We start from the raw sequence: 25,737 nt of genomic DNA, 5'->3' as shown, positions 1-25,737 counted from the left end.
TAAACATCCCCATCCTCAATGATGGCGGAGTCCAGCACGTGTGTGCAACAGACAAGGCTGAAGCGTTTGCAGCCATCTTCAGCCAGAAGTGCCGAGTGGATGATCCACCTCGGCCTCCTCCTGATATCCCCACTATCACAGAAGCCAGTCTTCAGCCAATTCGATTCACTCCACGTGATATCAAGAAACGGCTGAGTGCACTGGATGCAGCAAAGGCTATGGGCCCCGACAACATCCCGGCTGTAATGCTGAAGACTTGTGCTCCAGAACTAGCTGCACCTCTGGCCAAGCTGTTCCAGTACAGCTACAATACTGGCATCAACCCGACAATGTGGAAAATTGCACAGGTATGTCCTGTCCACAAAAAGCAGGACAAATCCAATCCGGCCAATTACCGCCCCATCAGTCTACTCTCAATCATCAGAAAAGTGATGGAAGGTGTCGTCGACAGTGCTATCAAGCGGCACTTACTCACCAATAACCTGCTCACTGATGCTCAGTTTGGGTTCCACCAGGACCACTCAGCTCCAGACCTCATTACAGCCTTGGTCCAAACACGGACAAAAGAGCTGAATTCCAGAGGTGAGGTGAGAGTGACTGCCCTTGACATCAAGGCAGCATTTGACCGAGTGTGGCACCAAGGAGCCCTAGTAAAATTGAAGTCAATGGGAATCAGGGGGGAAACTCTCCAGTGGCTGGAGTCATACGTAGCACAAAGGATGATGGTAGTGGTTGTTGGAGGCCAACCATCTCAGCCCTAGGACATTGCTGCAGGTGTTCCTCAGGGCAGTGTCCTCGGCCCAACCATCTTCAGCTGCTTCATCAATGACCTTCCCTCCATCATAAGGTCAGAAATGGGGATGTTCGCTGATGATTGCACAGTGTTCAGTTCCATTCGCAACCCCTCAAATACTGAAGCAGTCCGAGCCCGCATGCAGCAAGACCTGGACAACGTCCAGGCTTGGGCTGATAAGTGGCAAGTAACATTTGTGCCAGACAAGTGCCAGGCAATGACCATCTCCAACAAGAGAGAGTCTAACCACCTCCCCTTGACATTCAACGGCATTACCATCGCCGAATCCCCCAACATTAACATCCTGGGGGTCACCGTTGACCAGAAACTTAACTGGACCAGCCACACAAATACTGTGGCTGACAGAGCAGGTCAGAGGCTGGGTATTCTGCGGCGAGTGACTCAACTCTTGACTCCCCAAAGCCTTTCCACCATCTACAAGGCACAAGTCAGGAGTGTGATGGAATACTCTCCACTTGCCTGGATGAGTGCAGCTCCAACAACACTCAAGAAGCTCGACACCATCCAGGACAAAGCAGCCCACTTGATTGGCACCCCATCCACCACCCTAAACATTCACTCCCTTCACCACCGGTGCACTGTGGCTGCAGTGTGTACCATCCACAGGATGCACTGCAGCAACTCACCAAGGCTTCTTCGACAGCACCTCCCAAACCCGCCACCTTTACCATCTAGAAGGACAAAAGCAGCAGGCACATGGGAACACCACCACCTGCACGTTCCCCTCCAAGTCATATACCATCCGGACTTGGAAATATATCGCTGTTCCTTCATCGTCACTGGGTCAAAATCCTGGAACTCCCTTCCTAACAGCACTGTGGGAGAACCTTCACCACACGGACTGCAGCAGTTCAAGAAGGTGGCTTACCACCACCTTCTCAAGGACAATTAGGGATGGGTAATAAATGCTGGCCTCGCCAGCGACGCCCACATCCCATGAACGAATTTTAAAAAAAATCCCGGGTTGATATGAACTATCAACCATATGACTTGTATATGACTGACTAATGTACATATTGGCCCAATAAAGATGCTGGGAATGGAACCTGGGACTTTCTGCATGGTTTAGCTGTTTGCTGCCTGTATCTCACGTTAGCAGGAAATAATAAGTTAAACCACTAAATGTCAAAGAGAATAGGGAAAGTAGAAAGTACAGGTGGAAAAATGCCAAGCAGTGCAGAAATGAAACTTTTTAAAAGAAAAACTATAGTTGGACTCAGTACTGAGCAGCTGGAGAGGGATAACATTGGTCAGGGTTCTCTCCTGCTATCTAGCTATGTTGTTGGGAAGAATGCATGTGTAGACATTGAGTGAGGTCAAAATTAGTTTAATAGCTTGCCAATACATTTAGGTTCACACATGAAAGATGGCCACTTGAGCAAGGTAGCAAAGGTTACGAATGTCTTTTTTGTGTGTGTGTGGATTTTTAAAATTACTTAAGCAAATATGTACAAAAGAAGATCAGGTGATAGGAGGACAGGGATGGTGCTGACCAGTTTGTAAATGCAGCAACTGCACTGCGAACAGTGGTAACCTGGAATGCTGAGCCCAACGAATGAAACTAGATCTCCATATGGAAGTTGGGAACCTGTGATGTGGGTCTGTACATCCTTTCCATTGATCAGAAGATCAGAACCTGTGCCAACCATAGGTACCGGCTCCTGCTCATCTTTGAAGTGCCATGGGATCATTTACATCCATCTGAACAGGCAGACTTGTTCTCTAAAAGTCAGCATTTCTGACAATGACCAAGCTTGTGCAACTACTTGTTTTTGCATGTTAGGGCCATTCTAGAATTGTTAGTTTTTTGGGGGATTGTGTGAGCTTTTTTGAAGCTGTCGGTCAGCTGTTGCTAGTTTCTTAGGTTGACATATGTACTTATGATATTGCCTGGGAGGTTATTGCAGCAAATAGCACCTACTGCAGGTCAACTCTAGCCATCACAGTTATCTTCAAAGCACAAACTCTTTGGTTGCTACCCAATATGCAAAACACTTTAATTTAGTGATTTTACAGTATGACCAGCTTGCAGATGATCTCTTGTTTGATGAAACTTTGATAATGAAAAAAGCTGAATAAAAATGTTGAGATTTTAAAATGGTTTGAAAGCTCTATTTTTGAGCCTAATGAAAAAGATTCTTGAAAGGTGACACTTCGCTTAGAATAACAACCTGCAAATTGCTGCTTTTTTACAAAATGACTTTTTAAAAAGTGGGTCAGGAGTGTTTGGCAAAATTACAGCCCAATGCATTGTAGTGACGTCCACATACTCTTGGACTATTCCTGATTGGAGGTTAGTGATTAACTAGATACATTAAACCAGGAAGAAGTTATTACAAAGTTTTGGTTTGGTTAACTGTAGTAGTGAGTGTGATCGCAGGTTCTCCTGCAAGTTAGAACTTGCAAAGCAAATGTGTTGATACAAGTGGAAGTGCAAGTTTTGAAAACAGGATTGCTCAATTAGTGAATTTGTCAGTCATTACTGAAGCTGCAATAACCCTTTTGCTGCTTTGTGATTTTCTGTTTTTTTTAAAACTACATTATTTTAGCTTGTAACTTCAATAACACAGAAGGTAGTTTGTGGGGCATTGCAAGTTAAATGCAATTACCAATATTTGCATGTGTTTGTTGGAGTAGGAATTTGATCAGTGTGAAAGGGAAGCAGAAGCTCATAACATTAATTGCTTCCTTTTTTGATACCAGTATAGTTTAAAGCTGCAGTACCTAACTTCCAAAATAAGTTTTCAGGTGTAGATAAGAGGTAAGGAGGCCATTTTCCACACCATATAATTTGTAAGATTTAATGTTTCTGCAGCAGCAAATAATGTGGAGTTTGCATACATTAGGTGCTGTCTTTCGTTCTTTATTTCTGCATTCCAGGCAGTTGAGTTGCTAGAAACTGGGAAAAAGAGTAAAGATTGGCATTGTGCATACTTGGCGGATATTGATCCTCTTGCAAAGGGTTAATTATCTTAATAGATGGTGTGAAGAATTGATTTTGCATGTGCTGCTTTAACTCTGATCTGACATGGCACATGGGAAAAGTTAAGAGTTACTGAAATTTTAAACCGAAAACTCCTGCAGTATCTGGCAAAACAAGCAATATTAACTAAGACAAAAAAAACTTCTGCTTTAGTTTGCTGACTCTTTTAGTTAAAATGGCTGTAGTAATTTGCATAATTAAATTGGCCATAATGTGGCTATCTTAATAATGCAAATGACCTAACTGTCTCCAATTAGTCCTTACTTGGTCTTCCTGTGGATCCTTTTTTAGCCACAAAATATCTTGTAATCCCTACCTAAGCCTAATGCTTTTGATTTTACCCCTCCCTACTTGCCTTCTGTATGATGAGTGCCTTGAGCAGTGCTGCTCCCATTCCCTTACTCCATGCTATGAAATTGGAAAGTGCTGCCCCAACATTCTTTGTGCTACAGTACACTGGATATATCCCCCTGCCTTATCTTGTTGGTAGGTGTCACAGGCAGTTTGTATGTTGATGTATGATGACTTTCATCACAGCGAATTATATCACAGCCATTAATCATAAACTTTTTTTCCAGTTTTCTCCTTTCCTGTCCTTAGCTGGAGTATGATTCTATAGGTACCATCAACTCTCTGGTACCTCATTTAAATAACCATTCTTCATGCATGTACCTAGATACTGAGTTTTGACCTGCAATTTATTGTGCATCACACTTAAATTTGATTCAATACTCCTAACATTTACATATGTGTACACTGCATCACGGGTACAACAGCATGCAAAGTGCCTATGACATCTACCAACTTAAATTAAAGGGTATGACGGTGGAAAAGCAAAGGCAAACATTTAAAGAAATATTTCAATATTCTCAACGAAAATACATTCCATTGAAAAGTGATCCACCCGTGGCTAACTAAAGAAGTTAAGGATAGTATTAGATTAAAAGAAGAATCCTATAACGTTGCCAAGAAGGAGTAAGCCTGAGGAATGGGAGAGTTTTAGAAACCATCAACGGACAGCCAAAAAAATTGATTAAAAGGGAGAAAATGGAATATGAAAGTAAACAAGCAAGAAATATAAAAACGGATTGTAAAAGCTTCTACAAGTATGTAAAAAGGAAGAAAGTAGCAAAAGTAAATGTTGGTCCCATAGAGGCTGAGACAGGGGAAATTTATAATGGGGGAAACAGGAAATGGCAGATGCGTTAAACAAATATTTTGTATCTATCTTCTCAGTAGAAGACACAAAAAACCCAGAAATAGTGGGGAACCAAGGGGCTATTAAGAGTGAGGAACTTAAAGTAATTATTATCAGTAGAGAAAAAGTATGTGAGAAACTAATGTGACTAAAAGTCAATAAATCCCCTGGACCTGATGGCTTACATCCAAGGGTTCTAAAAGAGGTGGCTGCAGAGATGGTGGATGCATTGGTTATGATCTTCCAAAATTCCCTAGATTCTGGAACGGTCCCCGTGGATTGAAAGGTAACAAATGTAACCCCGCTATTCAAGAAAGGAGGGAGAGAGAAAACAGGGAACCACAGGCCAGTTAGCCTGATATCAATCATTGGGAAAATGCTGGAATCCATTATTAAGGAAGTGGCAACAGGGCATTTAGAACATCGTAATATGATTAGGCAGAGTCAACATGGTTTTATGAAAGGGAAATCGTGTTTGACAAATTGATTCGAGTTTTTTGAGGATGTAACTAGCAGGGTAAATAAAGGGGAACCAGTGGATGTAGTATATTTGGATTTTCAAAAGGTATTTGATGAGGTGCCACATGAAAGGTTGTTACGCAAGATATGGGCTCACGGGGTTGTGGGTAACATTAGCATGGATAGAAAGAAAACAGAGAGTAGGAATAAACGGGTCATTTTCCGGTTGGCAGGCTGTAACTAGTGGTGTACCGCAAGGATCGATGCTTGGGCCTCAGCTATTTACAATCTATATTAATGACATGGATGAAGGGACTGAGTGTAATGTTGTTTGCTGACTGAAGTTTGTTGACGATACAAAGCTAGGTGGGAAAGTGAGCCGTGAGTAGGACAGAGTCTGCAAAGGGATATAGACAGATTAAGTGAGTGGGCAAGAAGGTGGCAGATGGAGTATAATGTAGGGAAATGTGAGGTTATTTACTTTGGTAGGAAGAATAGAAAAACAGAATATGGTGAGAAACTGTTATATGTTGGTGTCCAGAGAGACTTGGGTGTCCTGGTACAAGAAACGCAAGAAGTTAGCATGCAGGTACAGCAAGCAATTAGGAAGGCAAATGGTATGTTGGCCTTTATTGCAAGGGGGTTGGAGTACAAGAGTAAGGAAGTCTTACTGCAATTGTACAGAGCTTTGGCGAGACCTCACCTGGAGTAGTGCGTTCAGTTTTGGTCTCCTTATCTATAGAAGGATATACTTGCCTTAGAGGCGGTGCAATGAAGGTTCACTAGATTAATTCCTGGGATGAGAGGGTTGGCCTTTGATGAGATGTTGAATAGAATGGGCCTATACTCTGGAGTTTAGAAGAATGAGAGGTGATCTCATTGAAACATATAAGATTCTGAGGGGGCTTGACAGGATAGATGCTGAGAGGTTGTTTCCCCTGGTTGGAGAGTCTTGAACTCGGGGGCATAGTCGCAGGATAAGGGGTCGGCCATTTAAAACTGAGATGAGGAGGTATTTCTTCACTCAGACGGTTGTCAATCTTTGACATTCTCTACCCCAGAGGGCTGTGGATGCTGAGTCATTGAATATATTCAAGGCTGAGATAGATAAATTTTTGGACTAGGGGAATCAAGGGAAATGGGGATCGGGCAGGAAAGTGGAGTTGTGATTGAAGATCAGCCATGATCTTATTGAATGGCGGAGCAGGCTTGAGGGGCCGTATGGCCTACTCCTGCTCCTATTTCTTATGTTCTTAACAAAGTACAAATGTAAGGAGTCTTACAACACCAGGTTATAGTCCAACAGATTTATTTAAAATCACAAAATCTGTTGGTCTATAACCTGGTGTTGTAAGACTCCTTACATTTGTCCACCCCAGTCCATCACCGGCATCTCCACATCTTAACAAAGTACGGCAGGGTGATATTGGCCAATTTATTTCTTCTTTAGCCCAGGAATGCTAAGGGCAAGTATAATGCCTGGTTAAAATCAGCTTTGAAGCTTGCTTGCCTCCCTTATGAATTTAACCCTCTAAGCCCTGGTATAATTCTGATGAATCTGCGCTGCACCCCCTCCAATGCCGATATATCCTTCCTGAGGTGCCCAAAGCTGAATGCTGGTAACCACATATGTAGGGTGCTTTTGTGGACAGCAGGATTAAGGTTTCAGCCAGGCAGTGTTAGAAGAGTCATATCACTAGTTTAATTGCAGCCTTTGATTGTTCCAATTGAAACCTGTAATTTGAATTGATTGTTGCAGAACAGTGGCCCAATGATGGCCAGTACTTCTGACATTTGTAGTTTATTGCTGTACTGCCATTATGTGCATAACTAGGTCAACAGGTAGCAGGAGAGACAAATTGAGATAGAAGTATAACTGCAATTATCCAAAAAGTAATTGAGAAATTAGGATTAATAGCTTCAAACAGAAATGACCAATGATTATTGGTCTTGCAAAACCATTTTCTAGACTTCTTTATTTTCACTTTTATTTCTTGTTCCTTCTTCGTTTCATTCCATCTATCTTTATTCTGTTTTCTTTTCTAATTTCTTGGTTATTTTCAGTTATCATGCATGCATGCATACTGCTTCAGGTTGGTGGGCTTGTATTAAGACATGAGAGTTTTGCCTATCTTCAGTATAAACCATTTAAAATTTTGTGATGTATGTGTGTGTGATGTATGAATGCATTGATTAATTCCTTAGCATAAGTGGAACTGTTTCTAAACCTCAGAGGATTTCACTTAAGCTAGGAAACTTGCTTAACATTGCCATGTATTTTAACCTCCAGCACCCAAGGTGGAATGGAACTGGTTGAACATGGAGAACAGATTATGGGGATTAAATTGGTTAACCCCCCAAAACAGGCACACGTAACATTCGTGCTGCCTGCTGATTGCAGTGATTGCTGCGAGCAGCCAGCACTACCTGTGCTGTTGTTTGGCTGCAAGCACCAGCAGGGGGCCCCGATATTGGGGAGTGGCTAGCACTACTTAAAGGCAGCCTGCACCTCTTAAAGGGGAGGAGCACTGTGGCTGCAGGGAGATCTGGAATTGGTGTGGCGACTAACTCAGTTCTGGAATATACTGAAGAATGGCTGGGCCTGTGAGAGGGCCTGCACCAAAGTTCTCGGACGATGCACTAGAGGCCTTGGTGCAAGAGGTGGACGCCCAGAGGGGCATCCTTTATCCGCTGTAGGACAGGTGGCCCTCCAGACACATGCTGAGGAGGCTGTGGCGGACGAGGTCAATGCCAGGAGCATCGTACTGTGCACGTGGATGCATTGCAGGAAGAAGTTCAATGATTTGACACGAGTGGATAAGGTGAGTGACTTCGACTGTCAAGTGGCATATCCAACTAACTGCACCACTAGCCTCATCCACTGCTCCATGCACTACACCCCCGATTATCCACCTACCAACAACCTCTTGCAATCAGTACGCCACCCTTCCAATCAGATGCTTCTCACCCTCACACATTACCGCTCTTGCAAGCCGCACACCCACAACTCACAGGTCACTGGCAGCCACATCACCCAAACATCTTGTAAGACATTCAATGACACACTTACCTCTTCCTTGCAGGAGAAGGCGGCGCATAACAGGAAAGACCTGGGGGAGGATAGGTACGCCTACATGTCCTCGCTCCCATGGAGGAGACAGTGCTGTCGATCATTGGACGGTCCACCGCTGCGGTGCTGGAGATATCGATGATGAGGGTCTCTGCAAACCTAATCCTCCTTCTCGCTCCCCACTTCTCCCACATCCCACAATCTTTTCTGACTCGTGTGCTGCAAGTAGCATGAGCCCTTACTTCTTACTTTCTCCTCTCTCCACTCCACAACTCAACCTTGTCCCGATGTCATTGCAGATATCCAAGAACTGGAACCGGCACTGTCAGAGGAGGCAGAGGAAGTTGACAGTGATGATGCAGACACACCGTCACTCGATCTAACACATGCAGCCACCAGCTCAGAGACTGACACTAGGCATACTTTAGAGGCTAGGTTAGAGGAGGAATCTGCACATGGTGAGACATTGGGCACAAGTACGCAAGAGCTGGGGCAGGGGGAATGGATACTGCGGGTGCCAGCTCACCGGAGGGCGAGGTCGCACGCTAGTTCTGCTGCAGTGGAGTCAGATGATGACTTCGATGGGCGTACACAATTGAACGCTTGGTGCACTAGCAAGCCTGCCAAAAAACCTGTGCACAATGTCAAGGGCATAGAGGAGCCCAGCTCCAACATGGCACAGGGCTTGGCGCAGAACTTGAAGCTCATCCTTGCCCACATTGAATGGATGGTCACCTCCATCAGCACACCTTTGGAACCCACCATGATAACAGCATTTGATGACCTATGTCACAGCTTCCATTGCAGCACAAACATCTACCATCAAAGATCAGACTGCAGCATTTGGCGCTCAGACCGCTGTCTTAGAAGCTCAGCTTGCTGCCATCATGGCTCAGGGTTCCACTGTGAAACGGAGCTTCCAGGGCATTACAGCAGTCCAGCAATCTGTTCTCCAGTAGATCATCAGGATTGCTGAGGCGCCGCCCCGGGAGAGTGGCAGTGACGCCGTGGAAGACTCACCTGCTGTCCTCTGTCAGGATGATAGCATTCCTGCTCCCATCCCCGCCACTCTGCCCGTGCTGTTACCTATCATCTAGCCAGGCCAGACTGCTGCAGCCCAGTATGAGATGGTGCAGTTCTTAGCCAGGCCCACCCAGCCCAGAGTGCTCAAGGTCGTCCTCCAAGGCCATCTGCACTCTCCTCAATTGAAGGTCAGCAACCTACCACCACCCATGGTCCAGCCACTGGGGATGTACCTCATAGGAACACTAGGATAGGTAAAGTCACATGAACGACAGGCACTAAGGGAATGCACAAGGGTGAATAGTCTCATTTTGTTTATATTATTATGTGTTAATTTATAAATTTGGATTTGAATTTGCATTTGGTGTTGGTTTTCATTTCTGCGATGAGCTGAGGGAGGAAGCAATGTGCAATCGTAAGGAGGACGATTTGATGATCATTAGGGAGCGGAAAGGTAAGGAGTGGGACTTTTGGTGAATGGGGAGGTGTCGTTGAGGTTATTGGTATTGCTCATTAATCAGCTGATCACGCAGAACCTTGGCAGACAGGGCCTGTCTACCATATTGCCTCCCTGCCTCTTCCTCCACTTCCTGCTACAGTTCCCCTTCCTCCTCCTCCGCCACTGCCTCTGGCTCAGGTTCTTGCCGGATAGGCGGTGGCAAGGGTTGTTCCCTCATAATGACGAGGTTGAGCAGCATTCAGCATACAACGACAAATCTAGATACTTGCTCAGCTGAGTCCTGTAGGGCTCCTCCAGTGTGGTCCAGGCAGCAGAAGCATTGCTTGAGGACGCCTATGGTGTGCTCGATGATGTTCTGTGTGGCAGCATGGCTCTCATTGTATGCCTGCTGTGCATGTGTGCGTGCGTTCTGTACCGGAGTCATGAGGGGATAACCCTTGTCACCCAGTAGCCAGCCTTTGACTTGCCGTGTTGGTTGAAATATAGGTGGCATGTTGGATTGCTGCAGAATGAAGGAGGCTTGACTGCTGCCTGGATGGCAGGCATTGATCTGCGTGATAGTTGCGTGTGGTCGCACTCCAGCTGCACATTGAGGGAGTGGAATCCCTTTCTGTTCATGAATTATGGCTGAGTTCAGATGTGGAGCACGCATGGCAATATGCGTGAAGTCAATGGCACCCTGCACCGTGGAGAAGCCTGCAATGCAAGCAAACCCTCGTGCTCGCTCCTGCTGCTTGTCTCCATCTAGAAGGAACGTGATTAATCTGTTTGAGTGCGTACAGAGCCTCAGTGGCCTCCCTTATTTAGCAGTGCACTGCAAACTGCGAGATGTTGCTTGTATCTCCAGCAGCAGCCATAAAAATTAAGTGCCACGGTTACCTTGACAGCCACAGGCAATGCTGTCCTTGCCCTGCGCTGAGGCTGAAGTTGTGGTTGCAGCAGTTGACAAATCTCAGTCACGACCTCTTTTTAGTGAACTGCAGCCGTCTGATGCACTGGTTGTCGCTGAAGTTAAGGTAAGAGAAGTGGTCCCTGAAGACCCTCGTTGGATATGGCCTCCTGCTGAGTGCTCTGCGCCTCCTCCTCCTCCTCCTTCTTCCAGCAGCTTGTACTGCTCTGCGTGGCCTCTCTGCATGCTCCCAGTCATGTTCAATTCCCAGAGGAAGCTCTGGAAGGCCGCTCGTGTCTGGCAGCAACCTTGTTCAGCACACTATTTTAAATGCCACTAACAGTATTGCAAAACCAGCCAGACAACTCTCTATACAATATTGCAACTTTCTCCAAAAACCCACAATTGTACCAGCAGCCAGAATAACTAATCCAAAAACTAACCTGTAATTCTTGCATGATCCCTTTAAATAGTTCTGGTTGGGGGGTGGGGGTCCTTCATGCCCTTTAACTCCTGTTCAGCTGTGTGAGGTTAGGACAGTGCATAGGCTCGAGCGGGGAATTCGAAAATTCCTGCCGGCTGCTTCAAATCAGCGTTGCACACTGATTTGCGTCATAATCTCCCTACTTTACTTGCTGCCGGCGTTCGTTAGAAATGCATGCGCAAATGCCTTTACCAAGATAGCGTCCTACGCACATCACGCTGGCTCGGATGCAATTTTTGGGGCTTAGGAGTCTATATAGCGCCTACACAAGGGGCGCTATGTGGCCCAATTTAACCCCCTATCTGTTTTATTTGCAATGCCTGTGGAGTTTCTCATTTAAATTACTTTATTTTACAAATGGTAGCAAAATATTGAACCTGAATACCTGCATTGCATTTCAGTCTTAATAGATCGTTGTCATAGAAGTTTCAGTTTTACCTTCTGAACTGTAGAATTCTATGTTTCATATGTACTAGACATCAAAAAATAAAATAAAGTTTAAAATTTGAAGAGAAAAAGCCCATGAAGCCTAATGCATCTAAATTCAAGCATTTATTTTGGGTTTGCTATTGTATGTTAGTAAATGACCAGTTACAGCACACCCTAGATATCAAATTATTTAAGTGCTAAGAAATTAAAACCGAATTTAGTGAAGGCAATAATAACTGGCAAGAAAAGATATTGCTGGACTTTTAAAGAGATTTTTATGATTATTTAGCATCATTGGGTTTGAAAAGTACATATGGTGTTCTACTACATGCTTAAAATTGTTGGACTTTCAGTACCATTGGCTGAGTAAGGGTATTGTGTACTTGCTACTTAATTTTATCCCCAGTTAGTTACAAGCACTGGGCAGGTGATTTTCATTTGTAGATACTGTACATTCCCACATTATGAGCTGGTGGTGAAAGTGGTAAAGAAATAACGCAACAACCTACTTGCAAGCCTCTGCTAATGCCTATGTTCAGCTGACTGTGAGGAGTTTAGTGTAGTGGCCAAATGACATCCTCTCTCATTGTCTTTGTTAACTTTATGGCACTATGCCTAGCTATAAGGTGACAGCACATTAGATAGTAGTTTTATCCTTAGACTGTCAGCAGGTCTAAGGAACCCCATGTCTCCCTGAGCCCACCATTCTCAACTTTACTTTTTTCAGCTAAGTATGTAGCCTTTTTAATTTAAAAAAAAACATATTTTGAAGCTTTGATTTGTCTGTTTTTTTTTGGTCCATTCTCTATTTTGAATAGTGGACGTGTTCTTGTTTTAAATTGGCTTTACTGGTTGATTTTTCCATACATTCAAAAGTCCAGAATGTGAACATTTGACCCATGTTGGTGCATTTTCACATATCGAAATCTGGAAGAGTTGTTGCGAATGAGTATATTTGTTGGCAGCTTCAGTAGCTTGATGGTACCCAAACAAATGACCTCATCTGTGAGGGCAATTAGGGATGGGCAATAAATGCTGGCCTCGCCAGCGACGCCCACATCCCGTGAACGAATAAAAAAAAGTATGATCATTTGATTAAGGCACACATAGTAGCAGTACCCATTGTAGACTTAATCCACACATAGCAGACTATGCAAGGGGAAAAATAAATGTAAAAAAAAAAGGAATTTCTGATTTAAATTATCTTGTAAGTAAATTCATGGAGTTGGGCCCTAAAGTGGGGTAGCACACTGATCTTTCACCTATGTGCTGAGTTTGAATCTATTTCAAACTAACGGAATGAAAGTCTCCTCTCCAGCTGTAATATAAAATAAGTTTGAACTTTCTCAACTCAGTTCCTGAGTAGGTGTAGGCCATTCATAATTTGGCACTAAATAGGCAGTCTCATTCGAGAGCCTGTCTAGATGGCTAGTATGGGAAGTGCACAGTTCGCACTAATGTATACACTAGTTTAATCTTCTGAGGTGGTTGTTTGGGCACAATAAAAGCTGCTGAACTTTGTTCTGCACCTTGCTCATGATATAACTCAGTGAAGATTTAACAGTGAAACTGGATGACAAAAGCATGGGGAAAAAAAATGTTTCATTCTCAAGTATCGATACCTCTCTCTTTGATGCCGCTGTATTTGCTACAATCCCCACCTTAATTTTTGTATTAACATTAAAGCGTATAGATTAGTGGTGAAAATATTCAGTACCCAAAGGTTTGGTTGAATGCTGTTTGAAAATAGCTGAACATTCAATTGATAAGGTCAGTGTAGAAAACACAATATGTAGGATAGTTTCCTCTGCTATATTGTTTTTGCATCATTGTCTTTAAATGGAACTTTAACTTTTTGCTGTTTTATAATTTATTGGTTTTTTTTTCAATATTAAAGGTGCTATATTTATTGCAAATTGTTGTTTGACTATAATTTACTTGGTTCTGGTAATGAGTAAGCTTTCAGAAGTTACTCTCTTTTTCTCTTTTTCCACCATGGGTTACTCCAAAGCTGTTGTTTTCCCCTCCCTTTTTTATTTTGATCCATCCTATAAAGGGGCTTGTTGGTTTTCTTTTCTGGGCTAATAAAGATTCTCTATCCAAAAGATTAACCTGTCACTTGTCAGATGCAGATGGACACATTGTTGTTTATATTTGAGAATTTCCAGGATATACAGTTTTTCTTTGTGACTTAGATGTGCTGGGTTTTTATATATTTTTTTCCCAATCTACTTTAGTGGGGATGGGGTGATCATAAAGATGCCTTTCTCTTTTGAGATTTTTGTTCTGCAATATGTATGCACCCTCGTATGGTCATCTATGTTTACATTTCTTCTTCTGTTACTCTCATGTAGACTGCAACTTCATGCTTTTTTTTAAAACCTGTGGGTTCGAGAATTTATTTTTGTATTGCCTTTTAAGATTCTAACTGAAAAGTTATTTGGATTTTTTATATGCTAAGTTGTGGCCTCTAAAGCTGATTTTTTTTTGTAAAAGATCTTTCCTGTTATGATTGATACTTTCTATACAAATCAATGCATTGCATATGTTTCAGGAAAGGTCCAAAAAAAAGTATTAGTTTTTAAAAGACTGATTGATGTTGCTGAGTCCAGTTCGCAAGTGTTTCCCTTTCTATACTCAACCTTAAGAGAAAACTAGCCAAGCAACTTGAGATTGATGATTTATGTAAAACTTATGTTCTTGGGATCCAAGCCTGCATGAATGTTTGCTTTAGCTAGTTTGTGAAAATTGTCAGTTAAAGTTTGAGAGTGGTCTTCATCTACATGCTGTACCTTGGTGATATCATCTACAGGTTTGGGATCAGCTTCCATATGTATGCTGATGACTACCTCTCTACCACCTTTCATACTATCATAGCAGCACAGGAGGCAGCCATTCGGCCCATCGTGCATGTGCCGGCTCTTTGAAAGAGCTATCCAGTTAGTCCCATTCCCCTGCTCTTTCCTCATAGCCCTGTAAATTTTTTTCCGTTTAAGTATTTATCTAATTCCCTTTTGAAAGTTACTATTGAATCTGCTTCCACCACCCTTTCAGGCAGTGCATTCCAGATTGTTACAACTCACTGCGTAAAAAAATGTTTCCTCGTGTTGCCTCTGGCTCTTTTGCTGATCACTTTAAATCTATGTTCTCTGGTTACTGACCCTTCTGCCACTGGAAACAGTTTCTCCTTTACTCTATCAAAACCATTCATGATTTTGAACACCTCTATCAAATCTCCCCTTAACCTTCTCTGTTCTAAGGAGAGCAACCCCAGCTTCTCCATTCTCTCCACACAACTGACGTCCCTCATCCCTGGTACCATTCCAGTAAATCTCTTCTGCACCCTCTCTAAGGCCTTGACAGCCTTCCTAAAGGGTGGTGCCCAGAATTGAACACAATACTCCAGCTGAAGCCTAACCAGTACTTTATAAAGGTTTAGCATAACTTCCTTGCTTTTGTACACTACCTCTAATAATAAAGCCCAGGATTCCATATGCTTTTTTAACAGCCTTCTCAACTTGTCCTGTCACCTTCAAAGATTTGTATATGTGCACCTCCAGATCTCTCTGTTCCTGCACTCCTCCCTTTAAAATTATACCATATTTAGTTTATATTGCCTCTCCTCATTCTTCTTACCAAAATGTATCACTTCACACGTCTCTAAGTTAAATTTCATCTGCCTGTCTCGGCCAATTTCACCAGTCTGTCAATGTCCTCCTTAAGTCTGTTACTACCCTCCAAGTTGTTTAGTACATTTCAGAGTTTCACATCATATGAAAACTTTGAAATTATACCCTCTATACCCAAGTCCAGGTCATTAATATGCATCAAAAAAAGAAGTGGTCCTAATACTGACCCCTGGGAAATACCACTGTGTACTTTCCTCCAGTCTGAAAAACAACCGTTCACCACTACTCTCTGCTTTCTATCCTTTAACCAATCCCAGTTTCTCCAATCCCATGGGCTTTCATTTTGCTAACAAGTCTATTACGTGGTACTTTATCAAATGCCTTTTGAAAGTCCATATACACAACATCAACCGCACAACCCTCATCTACCCTCTCTGTTACTTCATCAAAGAACTCAATCAAGTTAGTCAAACACTATTTTCCTTTAACAAATCTGTGCTGACTTTCATTTATTAGTTGATACTTTTCCAAGTGCCAATTAATTTTGTCCCGGATTATTGTCTCTAATAGTTTCCCCACCACCAATGTTAGGCTGACTGGCCTGTAATTTCCAGGCTTTTCCCTCTCCCCTTTTTTGAACAGGGGTGTAACATTTGAAATCCTCCATTACCATCCCCATATCTAAGGAGGATTGGAAGATTGTGCCCAGAGCCACTGCAATTTTCACCCTTATTTCCCTCAGTAACCTAGGATGCATCCCATCTGGACCAGGTGACTTTTCTACTTTGAATACTGCCAATCTTTTAATTACCTCTTTATCTATTTTTATCCTATCCAATATCACTACTACCTTCTCCTTTGCTACTACAATGGCAGCATCCTCTTCTCTAGTGGAGACGGATGTGAAATATTCATTTAGTACCTCAGCCATGCCTTCTGCCTCCACAAGAAGATCTCTTTTCATGTCCCTAATCGGTCCCACCCTTTTCTCTACCCTTTTATTATTTATATGTTTGTAAAACACCTTTGGGTTCCCTCTTCTGTTAGCCCCTAATCTATTCTCATGCTCTCTCTTTGCCCCTCTTATTCCTTTTTAAGATCTCCTCTGTACTTTCTGTATTCAGCCTTGTTCTCTACTGTATTATGAACCTTACATTCATCATAAGCCTCTTTTTTTTCTGTTACATTTTAATCTCTATATCTTTAGTCATTCAGGGAGCTCTAGCTTTGGATGCCCTTCCTTTCCTCCTCGTAGGAATGTGTCTACTCTGTCCCCAGAAAAACTCCTCCTTGAAGGCCTCCCATTGTTCAGTTACTGTTTTGCCTACCAATTTTTGATTCCAATCCACCTGGGCAAGATTGCTTTTTAACTCACTGAAATTAGCCGCCCTCTAGTTTAGTATTTTCATATTTGTCCATTTCCTTTCTCGAACTCTCTGCTGCCTCTGTGCTGTCGGACTACGTCTTTAACATCCACTTTTGGATGAGTCGCAATTTTTGCAGCTAAACATTGGAAAGACTGAAGTTATCATTTTCTGCCTCCATCTGCCGCTGAAACCCACATGCATGCTTTTTCAATGCTCTATTGACCAGCCTCCCATCCTCCACCAGCCGTAAAATTCAGCTTAACCAAAACTCTGCCTGTCACCTACTTTGCACCAAGTCCCCTTTGCCTGTTAACCTCTGTCTTTGTTGACCTACATTAGCTCCTAGCCCCCTTCCCCGCACCCCCAAACTCTCTAGTCCTCAGACTTTAGCCTCTTGTGCTTCAGCAACCCCCACTTTGATGACTGCCTTCAGCTTCCTAGGCCCCATACTCTGGAATTCCTTTCTTATACACTCAATACTTTGGGCAAGAACAGCCTGCGAGATGTTTCAAGAGAAAAACTTACAAAATGGGAGAGGGGCTGTTAAGAGGGAATCTAGGTTGTTGTATAAGGCTTAGCATCTTTTACCCCCACCTCCTATTACTGTAAATTGAGTGCATTTAATTATTGTTCATTTTTATGTACTGTAATTGTCTTTTGCAGGTTTCTACACATTACACTGTGTTGCGGTACTGCGATGCTGTACTAACGTCCCAATATCCAGACTGGTGAAGTGATACACTGTCTGTTGCCACCGTTTGCTCATGCATTATCCATTGCACTCAGCGTTCTAACATTTTCGTGGGTCTGATCTGATTTCCCAATACAAGAAGTCATGGGAGGAGCTGTGAGTGCTGGTGAAGACAATGATGATTTAATTGACAACTTAAAAGAGGCCCAGTACATTCGTACTGAGAGAGTGGAACAAGCCTTCAGGGCCATCGATCGTGCAGATTATTATTTGGAGGGATATAGGGACAATGCTTATAAGGACTTGGCTTGGAAGCATGGCAACATACACCTCTCAGCACCTTGTATCTACTCTGAAGTTATGGAAGCACTAAAACTTCAGCCAGGATTGTCCTTCCTGAACCTTGGCAGTGGAACTGGCTATTTGAGTACAATGGTGGGCTTAATTTTAGGTAATTCAATTTTATATTTTTCAGGTTCTGTTTAAAACTTAAATTCAAAGTTGTTATTGTAAAGAGTTGCCCACTAATATGAAGTTGGTAAACAAATTATTGTAAAATCTGGTGCTACAATATGTCACTTGGTTTAACAATGTCGATTAGCCTTCCGATTTAAAAAAAAATGGTGGACCCAAAATCCCAAGGTCTCTGCCGGCACAATCTGCCTAAAGCCAAAGGTACTGACCATGTCCCAGTCCACACCTCTTTTTAGGTGCAACAAAGTTGGCTGCCCTGTTGTAGGGGTGGTGGTGGTGGTAGTCAGAGTGGTACCCAGAGGGCCTAAGATTTTGTTTATTTAACACTGGTCTAAAGGGAGAAAAAAGGCATCAATGGAGAATTAATTGCTTCTGTTTGTTTCGGCAGTCTTTGGGGCCTTCCTATAGCACAATAGGGGATTTACATGGCCTATAAATGCACTGGATGGAATGCCCATGATTTCCTGGAAAGCCACTCCCTCCAACCCTCCAATCGCGCCCCCAAAACATCCCATTGGGATTCTGGGGCTGGTGTATTCATATTAAAGAAAATCAAAATATTCAAAAAAGCCTGTGCTTGAAGGGGTATACATTCTGTAGAAACATTATTTCCACATTATGAGTGAGTGGTCAATCTATGGAACAGGCTCCCTAGGGAGATGGTGGAAGCGGATAGTATTGATTTAGTCAAATGTAAATTAGATTGCTTTCTTTCAAAAAATAATATTTTGGGATACAGTGTATGAGTAATTTGAGACAAGATATGTGGTAAGTGTAGCATGCTTGGGAGGAACAGGTGACTTTGGACCTCTGGTTCCCAAAGCTTTCCATCACTGGTTTTATCCTTGCCTCATGTCTGGATCTTTTGTGGACTAACTGATCAAGACTGATTGCTATGATTAGACAACAACTCTATTATTGTATCATGTGACTACCAGGATAGTAGGAAGTGAACTAGATGGACCTCTGCCTTTTTCGTCTAGCAATTCTTGTGTTGACAGTTGTGCAAGAATTTACAGGTGTTCAGTGTAGAATATAGAGTAACCAAGTTCATCCACTTTGTAGGTATAGTACTCACTAATACATAAATTGATGGTCCTATATAGAATCATAAAAATTTATGGCATAGAAGGAGGCCATTTGGCCCATCGTGTCCACACCGGCTGAGAAACGAGCCACCCAGCCTAATCCCACTTTCCCGCATTTGGTCCGTGACCCTGCAGGTCGTTGCTCTTCAGGTGCACATCAGGTATTTTTTAAATGAGTTGAGGGTTTCTGCCACTACCACCCTCTTGGGCAGTGAGTTCCAGAGCCTCGCCACCCTCTGGGTGAAAATTATTTTGCTCATTTCCAATCTAATCCTTCTACCAATCACTTTAAATCTATGACCCCTGGTTATTGACCCCTTGGCTAAGGGAATTAGGTCCTTCCTATCCACTCTATCTAGGCCCTTCATAATTTTGTACACCACCATCAAATCACCCCTCAGCTTCCTCTGTTCCAAGGAAAACAACCCCAACCTATCCAGTCTGTCATCATAGCTAAAATTCTCCAGTCCTGGCAACATCCTCTCTAGAGCAATTATATCCTTCCTGTAATGTGACCAGAACTGTGCACAGTACTCAAACTGTGGCCTAACTAGTGTTTTATACAGTTCTAGCATAACATCCCTGCTTTTATATTCTATGCCTCGGCTAATAAAGGAAAGTATTCCATATGCCGCCTTAGCCACCTTATCTACCTGTCCTGCTACCTTCAGGGATCTGTGGACATGCACTCCAAGGTCCCTCACTTCCTCTACACCTCTCAGTATCCTCCCATTTATTGTGTATTCCCTTGCCTTGTTTGCTCTCCCCAAATGCATTACCACACACTTCTCCGGTTTGAACTCCATTTGCCACTTTTCTGCCCATCTAACCAGTCCATTGATATTTTCCTGAAGTCTACAGCTTTCTTCCTCACTATCAACCACACGGCCTATCTTTGTGTCATCCGCAAATGTTTTAATCATGCCCCCTACATTTAAGTCCAAATCATTAATGTATACCACAAAAAGCAAAGGACCTAGTACCGAGCCCTGCGGCGCACCCCACTGGAAACAGCCTTCCAGTCGCAAAATCACCTGTCGACCATTACCCTTTGCTTCCTGCCACTGAGCCAATTTTGGATCCAATTTGCCACATTCCCTTGGATCCCATGGTCCTTTAATTTTTTGACCAATCTGCCATGTGGGACCTTGTCAAAAGCCCTGCTAAAATCCATGTAGACTACATCAATTGCGCTACCCTCATCGATCCTCCTTGTCACCTCCTTGAAAAATTCAATCAAGTTAGTCAGACATGACCTCCCCTTAACAAATCCGCGCTGACTGTCCTTGATTAGTCCGTGCCTTTCGAAGTGACAGTTTATCTTGTCCCTCAGAATTGATTCCAATAATTTGCCCACTACCGAGGTTAGGCTGACTGGCCTGTAATTACTCGGTCTATCCTTCCCTCCCTTTTTAAACAACAGTACAACATTAGCAGTCCTCCAATCCTCTGGCACTATGCCTGTATCCAGTGAAGTTAGGAAAAATGATTGTTATACAGTTTTTCACATTAAGGTGAATATACTGGTTGGTACGATTAGTGTTACTTCTTAATGCTAATCAGCTACCATGCCTACTAGTTAACCTGAACAGGACTAGATCTGTCTTTCATGTATAGTAGGGGTTTTATTTTTAACTTGCCCCTATAAAACTCTTCGGATGTATTTATTGATCTGTAATGTCCATCCCGCAGTAATTGTTCAAGTTTTTTGTAAAAATGTTTTAATCCCAGCAGGTGACAGAACATTGTCCTGATTTAAAAAGTAGTGTACAGTTTTATATCACTCATCTGAGGTTCTGACTGTTGAATATATTTTAAAAGCAATTAATCAAATTTGCATAGTTTGTACAATTAGAAGGTGGGACTGCTTTCCTACACTTTGTTCCAGTTAATGCTGTAAAAAGTACATATTTCAAAAAATGTATCTCCATGATTCACTGGCAGTGTAAAGATAATTATATTTTGAAACTGGTAGTTTTGAAATGAGTGAAGATGGAAACACAACTGTAATAATAACAGTGGCCATTAACAGGACCGCTAATGTTACACCGCCTCTAACTTTTTACATCAGTGTGATATTTGAAGTGCAAAAAATGGTGCAGCTAGAAATCTTAAATAAGTTCCATGCTTTGCTTAAAATCTATAGTTGTGTTGTACCTGCCAATAATTTTGAAGTTTAATCCCGTTTAATGAGATTTTCAAAATGGAAGACTGACTAGATGAAAACTGTTTGATAGACTAGTGTATTGAAGCATGCTCCATGTTACAATAGCCCAAGCTAAAATAAATTTGTGTAGATTTTTCGTATGTTATCAAAAAACCACAATATTCTAAGTGAATTTGTTCCACTCATGGACCAGTTTGCCTGCAGCATTGGCATTTGAGCCTTTCAGTCTTCATTCATTCACTCATTTATTGGATAAATTCTGTTATTGCTATTTCCTTTTGATATTGAAATTTGTTTTATGACTAATCTATATAACAAAACATTACACAACAGATCTATGCAAGATGTATTTCTTCAAAGACTACAGTCAGTGTAACTGAAAATATTTAATGCATGAATGATTACGAATGGGGGTGGCATAAATTTCTTTAGAATCAGCTTTTTATGTGACATAAGTCCTGGATTATTTAAAAATAACTGTTTATCCCAAAATAATTGTTCATTATTAATGCAGTTCACTCTTTACAAAGTTTTTCTTGTGACCCCTGAAGTAAGTTTTTTTTTAAGAAATCTGTTTATACATCACAAGGGTGCTAACATAACATCCCCATATTTGCTGGTGATTTAAAAACCTGTGTGAGGTTCTGACTTGCACAATTAATCTTATAGTTACAATGAATTTCTGTGTTGGTTAATTGTAAGTTTATCAATGGTTGATTTGTAAGGTTATCAAACCTTTTATTGATCTGAAGATTTCTGAGGATGGTGACTGTCGTAATTTACACTAAAGACTGTTAGATGCTGTTCAAAACAAAGTTTTTGAACAAAGCATTTCTGAATACCTTTGTTGTTATTAACTTGAATATTCTGCTTACAGCAGTGTAGTTTCTGATCAATCCGATCACAAAATACAAGGGCCTCGCCTTTTCTCATATTTAATGCCTGTATTGTGGCTTGTTTCTGGTGCTACACAGAGGGAAAGTAGGTATTAAGGGCTACTGACAGGTTTGCACCACGACTGACTCAAGTTGCCATTTTTTGCTCCCTCATCCCCCAAACCAGTTGATTTGTCTCAACTCACAGGAGTTGTCTAACGGATAAATTTTCTTTAACAGTGACCACTGATAGCTGCAGCTGGTCAGAGTTGCCTGGATGTTAATGGAGCCGTATTTGCAGTGGTGATGCTGTGTTTTTTTTTAAGAGCAGCAACTGTTGATCTCCCAGCCCTTTTGGGCATTCCTCTTTATTAGTATTATGAGGAAGAAGAGAACAAGCAGGACCAATTAAGGAATTGAAAAGATGTCACATGGAACCCTCTGCATCGTGTCGTCAGACCCAGGAGATTATAAGTGGACTTGACTTCTCATAAATTCTGTGCTTTCCACCAGAAGCAATGAATTCTGCTAGCTGCTTGCCCCAGACCTGAATCCCACCTCCATCAGATCCTCTGCAATACCAGTGGCAGTAAAAGTTAACGCGACACTAATTTTCTATTCAACACATTCGTTTCAGGCAGCTTTGAGTGACATTTGTAACAGCAGCCGTTCACTGCTGTATCAGCAACTCATGAATGCCTTTCTTTCCCTGAGATCAACACAGTTCATCCAATTCCATATGGACCTGGCACATCAGGAGAGAGTTATGATTTTTTTTAGACTGGCTGGATTTCCCCATGTCCAGGGGGCCATCATTAGGGCCCACATTGCCATAAATGCAGCTGGTGTATAATGTCAGGAACATCAGAGCTTGTGAATGCATACTACCTGGGAAGCCGCTATGATGCCTTCATGTTAAGACAATCCACCTATTCAAAGGTGAGCCGTACTCACCCAGCTGGCTACTGGATGATGGGGCTACCCTCAGTACCAGTGGCTTCTGATGGCACTATGAAACCCAAAGGTGATCGAGCAACTAAGGTACAGTGAGACTCATGATACCAGATTGTGATGGAGCAGATTATCCTTTTTCTGAAGGCATACTTCAGGGTGCTTGGTTAGATCAGAGGGAGCTCTCTAGTATAGTCCAGCAATGATTACCCACATCATAGTTGTCTGCTGTATACTGCACAATGTCATTTATGATCCCAAAGAACTTGTGGATGGATGCAAAGGCAGTTATGGCAAACAGGCTGAAGACATGGAACTGGAGGACAAACAGCTCCCTTCTGCTGCATAGGTGACAGCAGCTCATTGGGAACAACTTTGCCTGAATAAGATCCAAGCACTAAGCATTAATGGTGCTACTGTTCTGCTGACCCCCATGAGAAAAGCTTCATCTCAGCCACGTGCTGTTGAGCAGCTCTAGCAAGAACGCCATTTTAAAAGCATGTCCATGTTCTTCCTGCTCCCACCATGCGTACCCTTGCCTACCTTTTGCCCTTTAATGCCCAACCTTTGATTTTACCCCCTGTGCTCCCTCTGTTGCAGTAGGTTCAGAAGTGATGGATTGCAGCAGGAGCCTCCTGGGACTGAGGTGACCCTCACCTCAAAGCAGCTGGAACCCTAAAGGATCAGCTGCATCTCCCGCAAGGCCAACCTGACCCTCGTTGATGATTTCCACTTTCAGCAGTTTTTGAGGTTTTGGTAAGATACCACACTAGCTGCACTGTCCTAAGAGATAGCATCATCCTGCATCCTTGCAACTTCTAGCCCACTAAGGCTAAGGATATTGATCTTTGCTGTGTTCAGGTTTACATAGAAACAAGAATGGGCCTTTCAGCCCCTCGAGCCTGTACCGCCATTCAACCAGATCATGGCTGATTTGTACCTCAACTCCATTTGCCTGCCATATCCCTTGATGCCATTGCCTAATGAAAATCTATTTGATTTCAGTCTTGAAAACTTCAATTGACCCAGCATCCACAGCCTTTTGGGGAAAGAGTTCCAGATTTCCACTATCCTTTGCTAGACCGTCCTATTTAGCTTACTTCTGCTCCAGAATTGGTCCCATTGCCCCAAGAATCTGAATTCTTTCCCACTATACATGGGTCTAGCCATGATTTTCCTGTCTAATCGGACTGTTCCTGTACTGGCCAGCATGTGACACTGGTAGTGAACCTGAGATTACCAGCTTTTGAGGTGCTGTTTATTAATCTATCTCCATGTGCTTCTATTTTCCAAATAAGTCTGTTATGTGGTACTTTACCAAATGCCGTTTGAAAGTCCATATATACAACATCTACTGCACTACCTTCATCAGTCCTCTCTGTTACTTCATCAAAGAACTGTTATGTATCTTAACCCACTATCTAGAAGGCAGAAGAACATTCAGGCCTCATGTTACAGTTACTTCTTACACCTGTGGTTATCTTAGAACCAGGTTTAAAATTTCAAAGAGAAGTGTCTATCAGAAATACGCCCTACTTATTCCAGTTGACTATTTTTGGTTAGGTGGATGGAAGGCAAATCCTCCGCTCGCAACCCTTCCCCCATATGAAGGGGGCGGTTTGGAAGTTTGGATACCCTGGGAATCTTGTCCATTATGCCCTTAGAAGGCCTCAATGGAAGTCTTGCCAGCGGTGAGCTCTGCAGATGAGGGTAATGGATCCTGAAGTGAATTGATTAGCTTAAAAAGACAATTGCAGATACAGCATCCCTTAGGATTTTAAGATTGTTTTTAACTCGTGTCATCTTGGCTTAGGAAAGGGAGTTGGAGGGGAAGAACCTGTGAGGCTTTCCGCCTTACAAAGGCAGATTAGTTAGGGTGGGTGTCTCTCATCCAAGCTTGCAGGTGAAGGTGGCCTGCTCTGACTGTGACAATGACCCCATCCTCACAATTTGAAATGGGCTCTGCAGACATGGGATGTGCACAGAGAGGAGTTCCACTCCACTCCACTGAACTTGTGCCAACTGAGTGGAAATCCTAGAATTTGGGCCCTTCATCTCCAGAAATTCGCACATCGTACAAATTCCACACAACACTGCTGTAATACTGTCACCCCTTCAAGGTGGGAGAAGGCTCGTGTGGAGTATAAACACCGGCATGGACCTGTTGGGAAGAATGGCCTGTTTCTGTGCTGCACATTCTATGTAAAATAAAACTCTAGTAACAATGTAGTTTCAATTCACCAATACTCCAGTTCATTCAGCACAAATTGTCTTCACTGGCCTGTAGTTTATACAATCAAATCCTCTCCACAATGCTGTCAACACAAACAAACAGCCAATTTAGATACAGATATGACTACTAAAACAGCCAATCGTTGAAAAATCACACCAGTACGTTCACATCTAATTAAAGGTTGCCAATAAAACTAGCTCAGTCAGTCCTTGTGGGGGAAAAAAAAGTTAACAGCTGTCAAAAATTAGTCTTTATGCTGGGTCTTTTTTCTAATCTGTTCATGGGCTGTGGACGTCGCTGGCGGGGCCAGCATTTATTGCCCATCCCTAATTGCCCTTGAGAAGGTGGTGGTGAGCCACCTTCTTGAACCGCTGCAGTCCGTGTGGTGAAGGTTCTCCCACAGGGCTGTTAGGAAGGGAGTTCCAGGATTTTGACCCAGCGACGATGAAGGAA

At 42.7% G+C, this 25,737-nt stretch overlaps 1 protein-coding gene across 2 annotated transcripts in view; it reads left to right on the top strand.

Annotated features, from left to right (window-relative positions):
• Positions 1-25,737, top strand: part of pcmtd1 (protein-L-isoaspartate (D-aspartate) O-methyltransferase domain containing 1) — a 70,084-nt gene that overhangs the window by 5,875 nt on the left and 38,472 nt on the right. For both annotated transcript variants that reach the window (XM_067979926.1, XM_067979927.1), the window contains one exon: positions 17,469-17,947. In XM_067979926.1, coding sequence (XP_067836027.1) covers positions 17,641-17,947 — 307 coding nt within the window. In that variant the 5' untranslated portion in view covers positions 17,469-17,640. The remainder of the gene's footprint in view (positions 1-17,468; positions 17,948-25,737) is intronic.

Source organism: Heptranchias perlo, chromosome 3 (genome assembly GCF_035084215.1).
Source record: "Heptranchias perlo isolate sHepPer1 chromosome 3, sHepPer1.hap1, whole genome shotgun sequence".
Lineage (NCBI taxonomy): Eukaryota > Metazoa > Chordata > Chondrichthyes > Hexanchiformes > Hexanchidae > Heptranchias > Heptranchias perlo.
The sequence above is the reverse complement of the archived record's forward strand: the minus strand, read 5'-3'. Positions and strand labels throughout refer to the sequence as shown.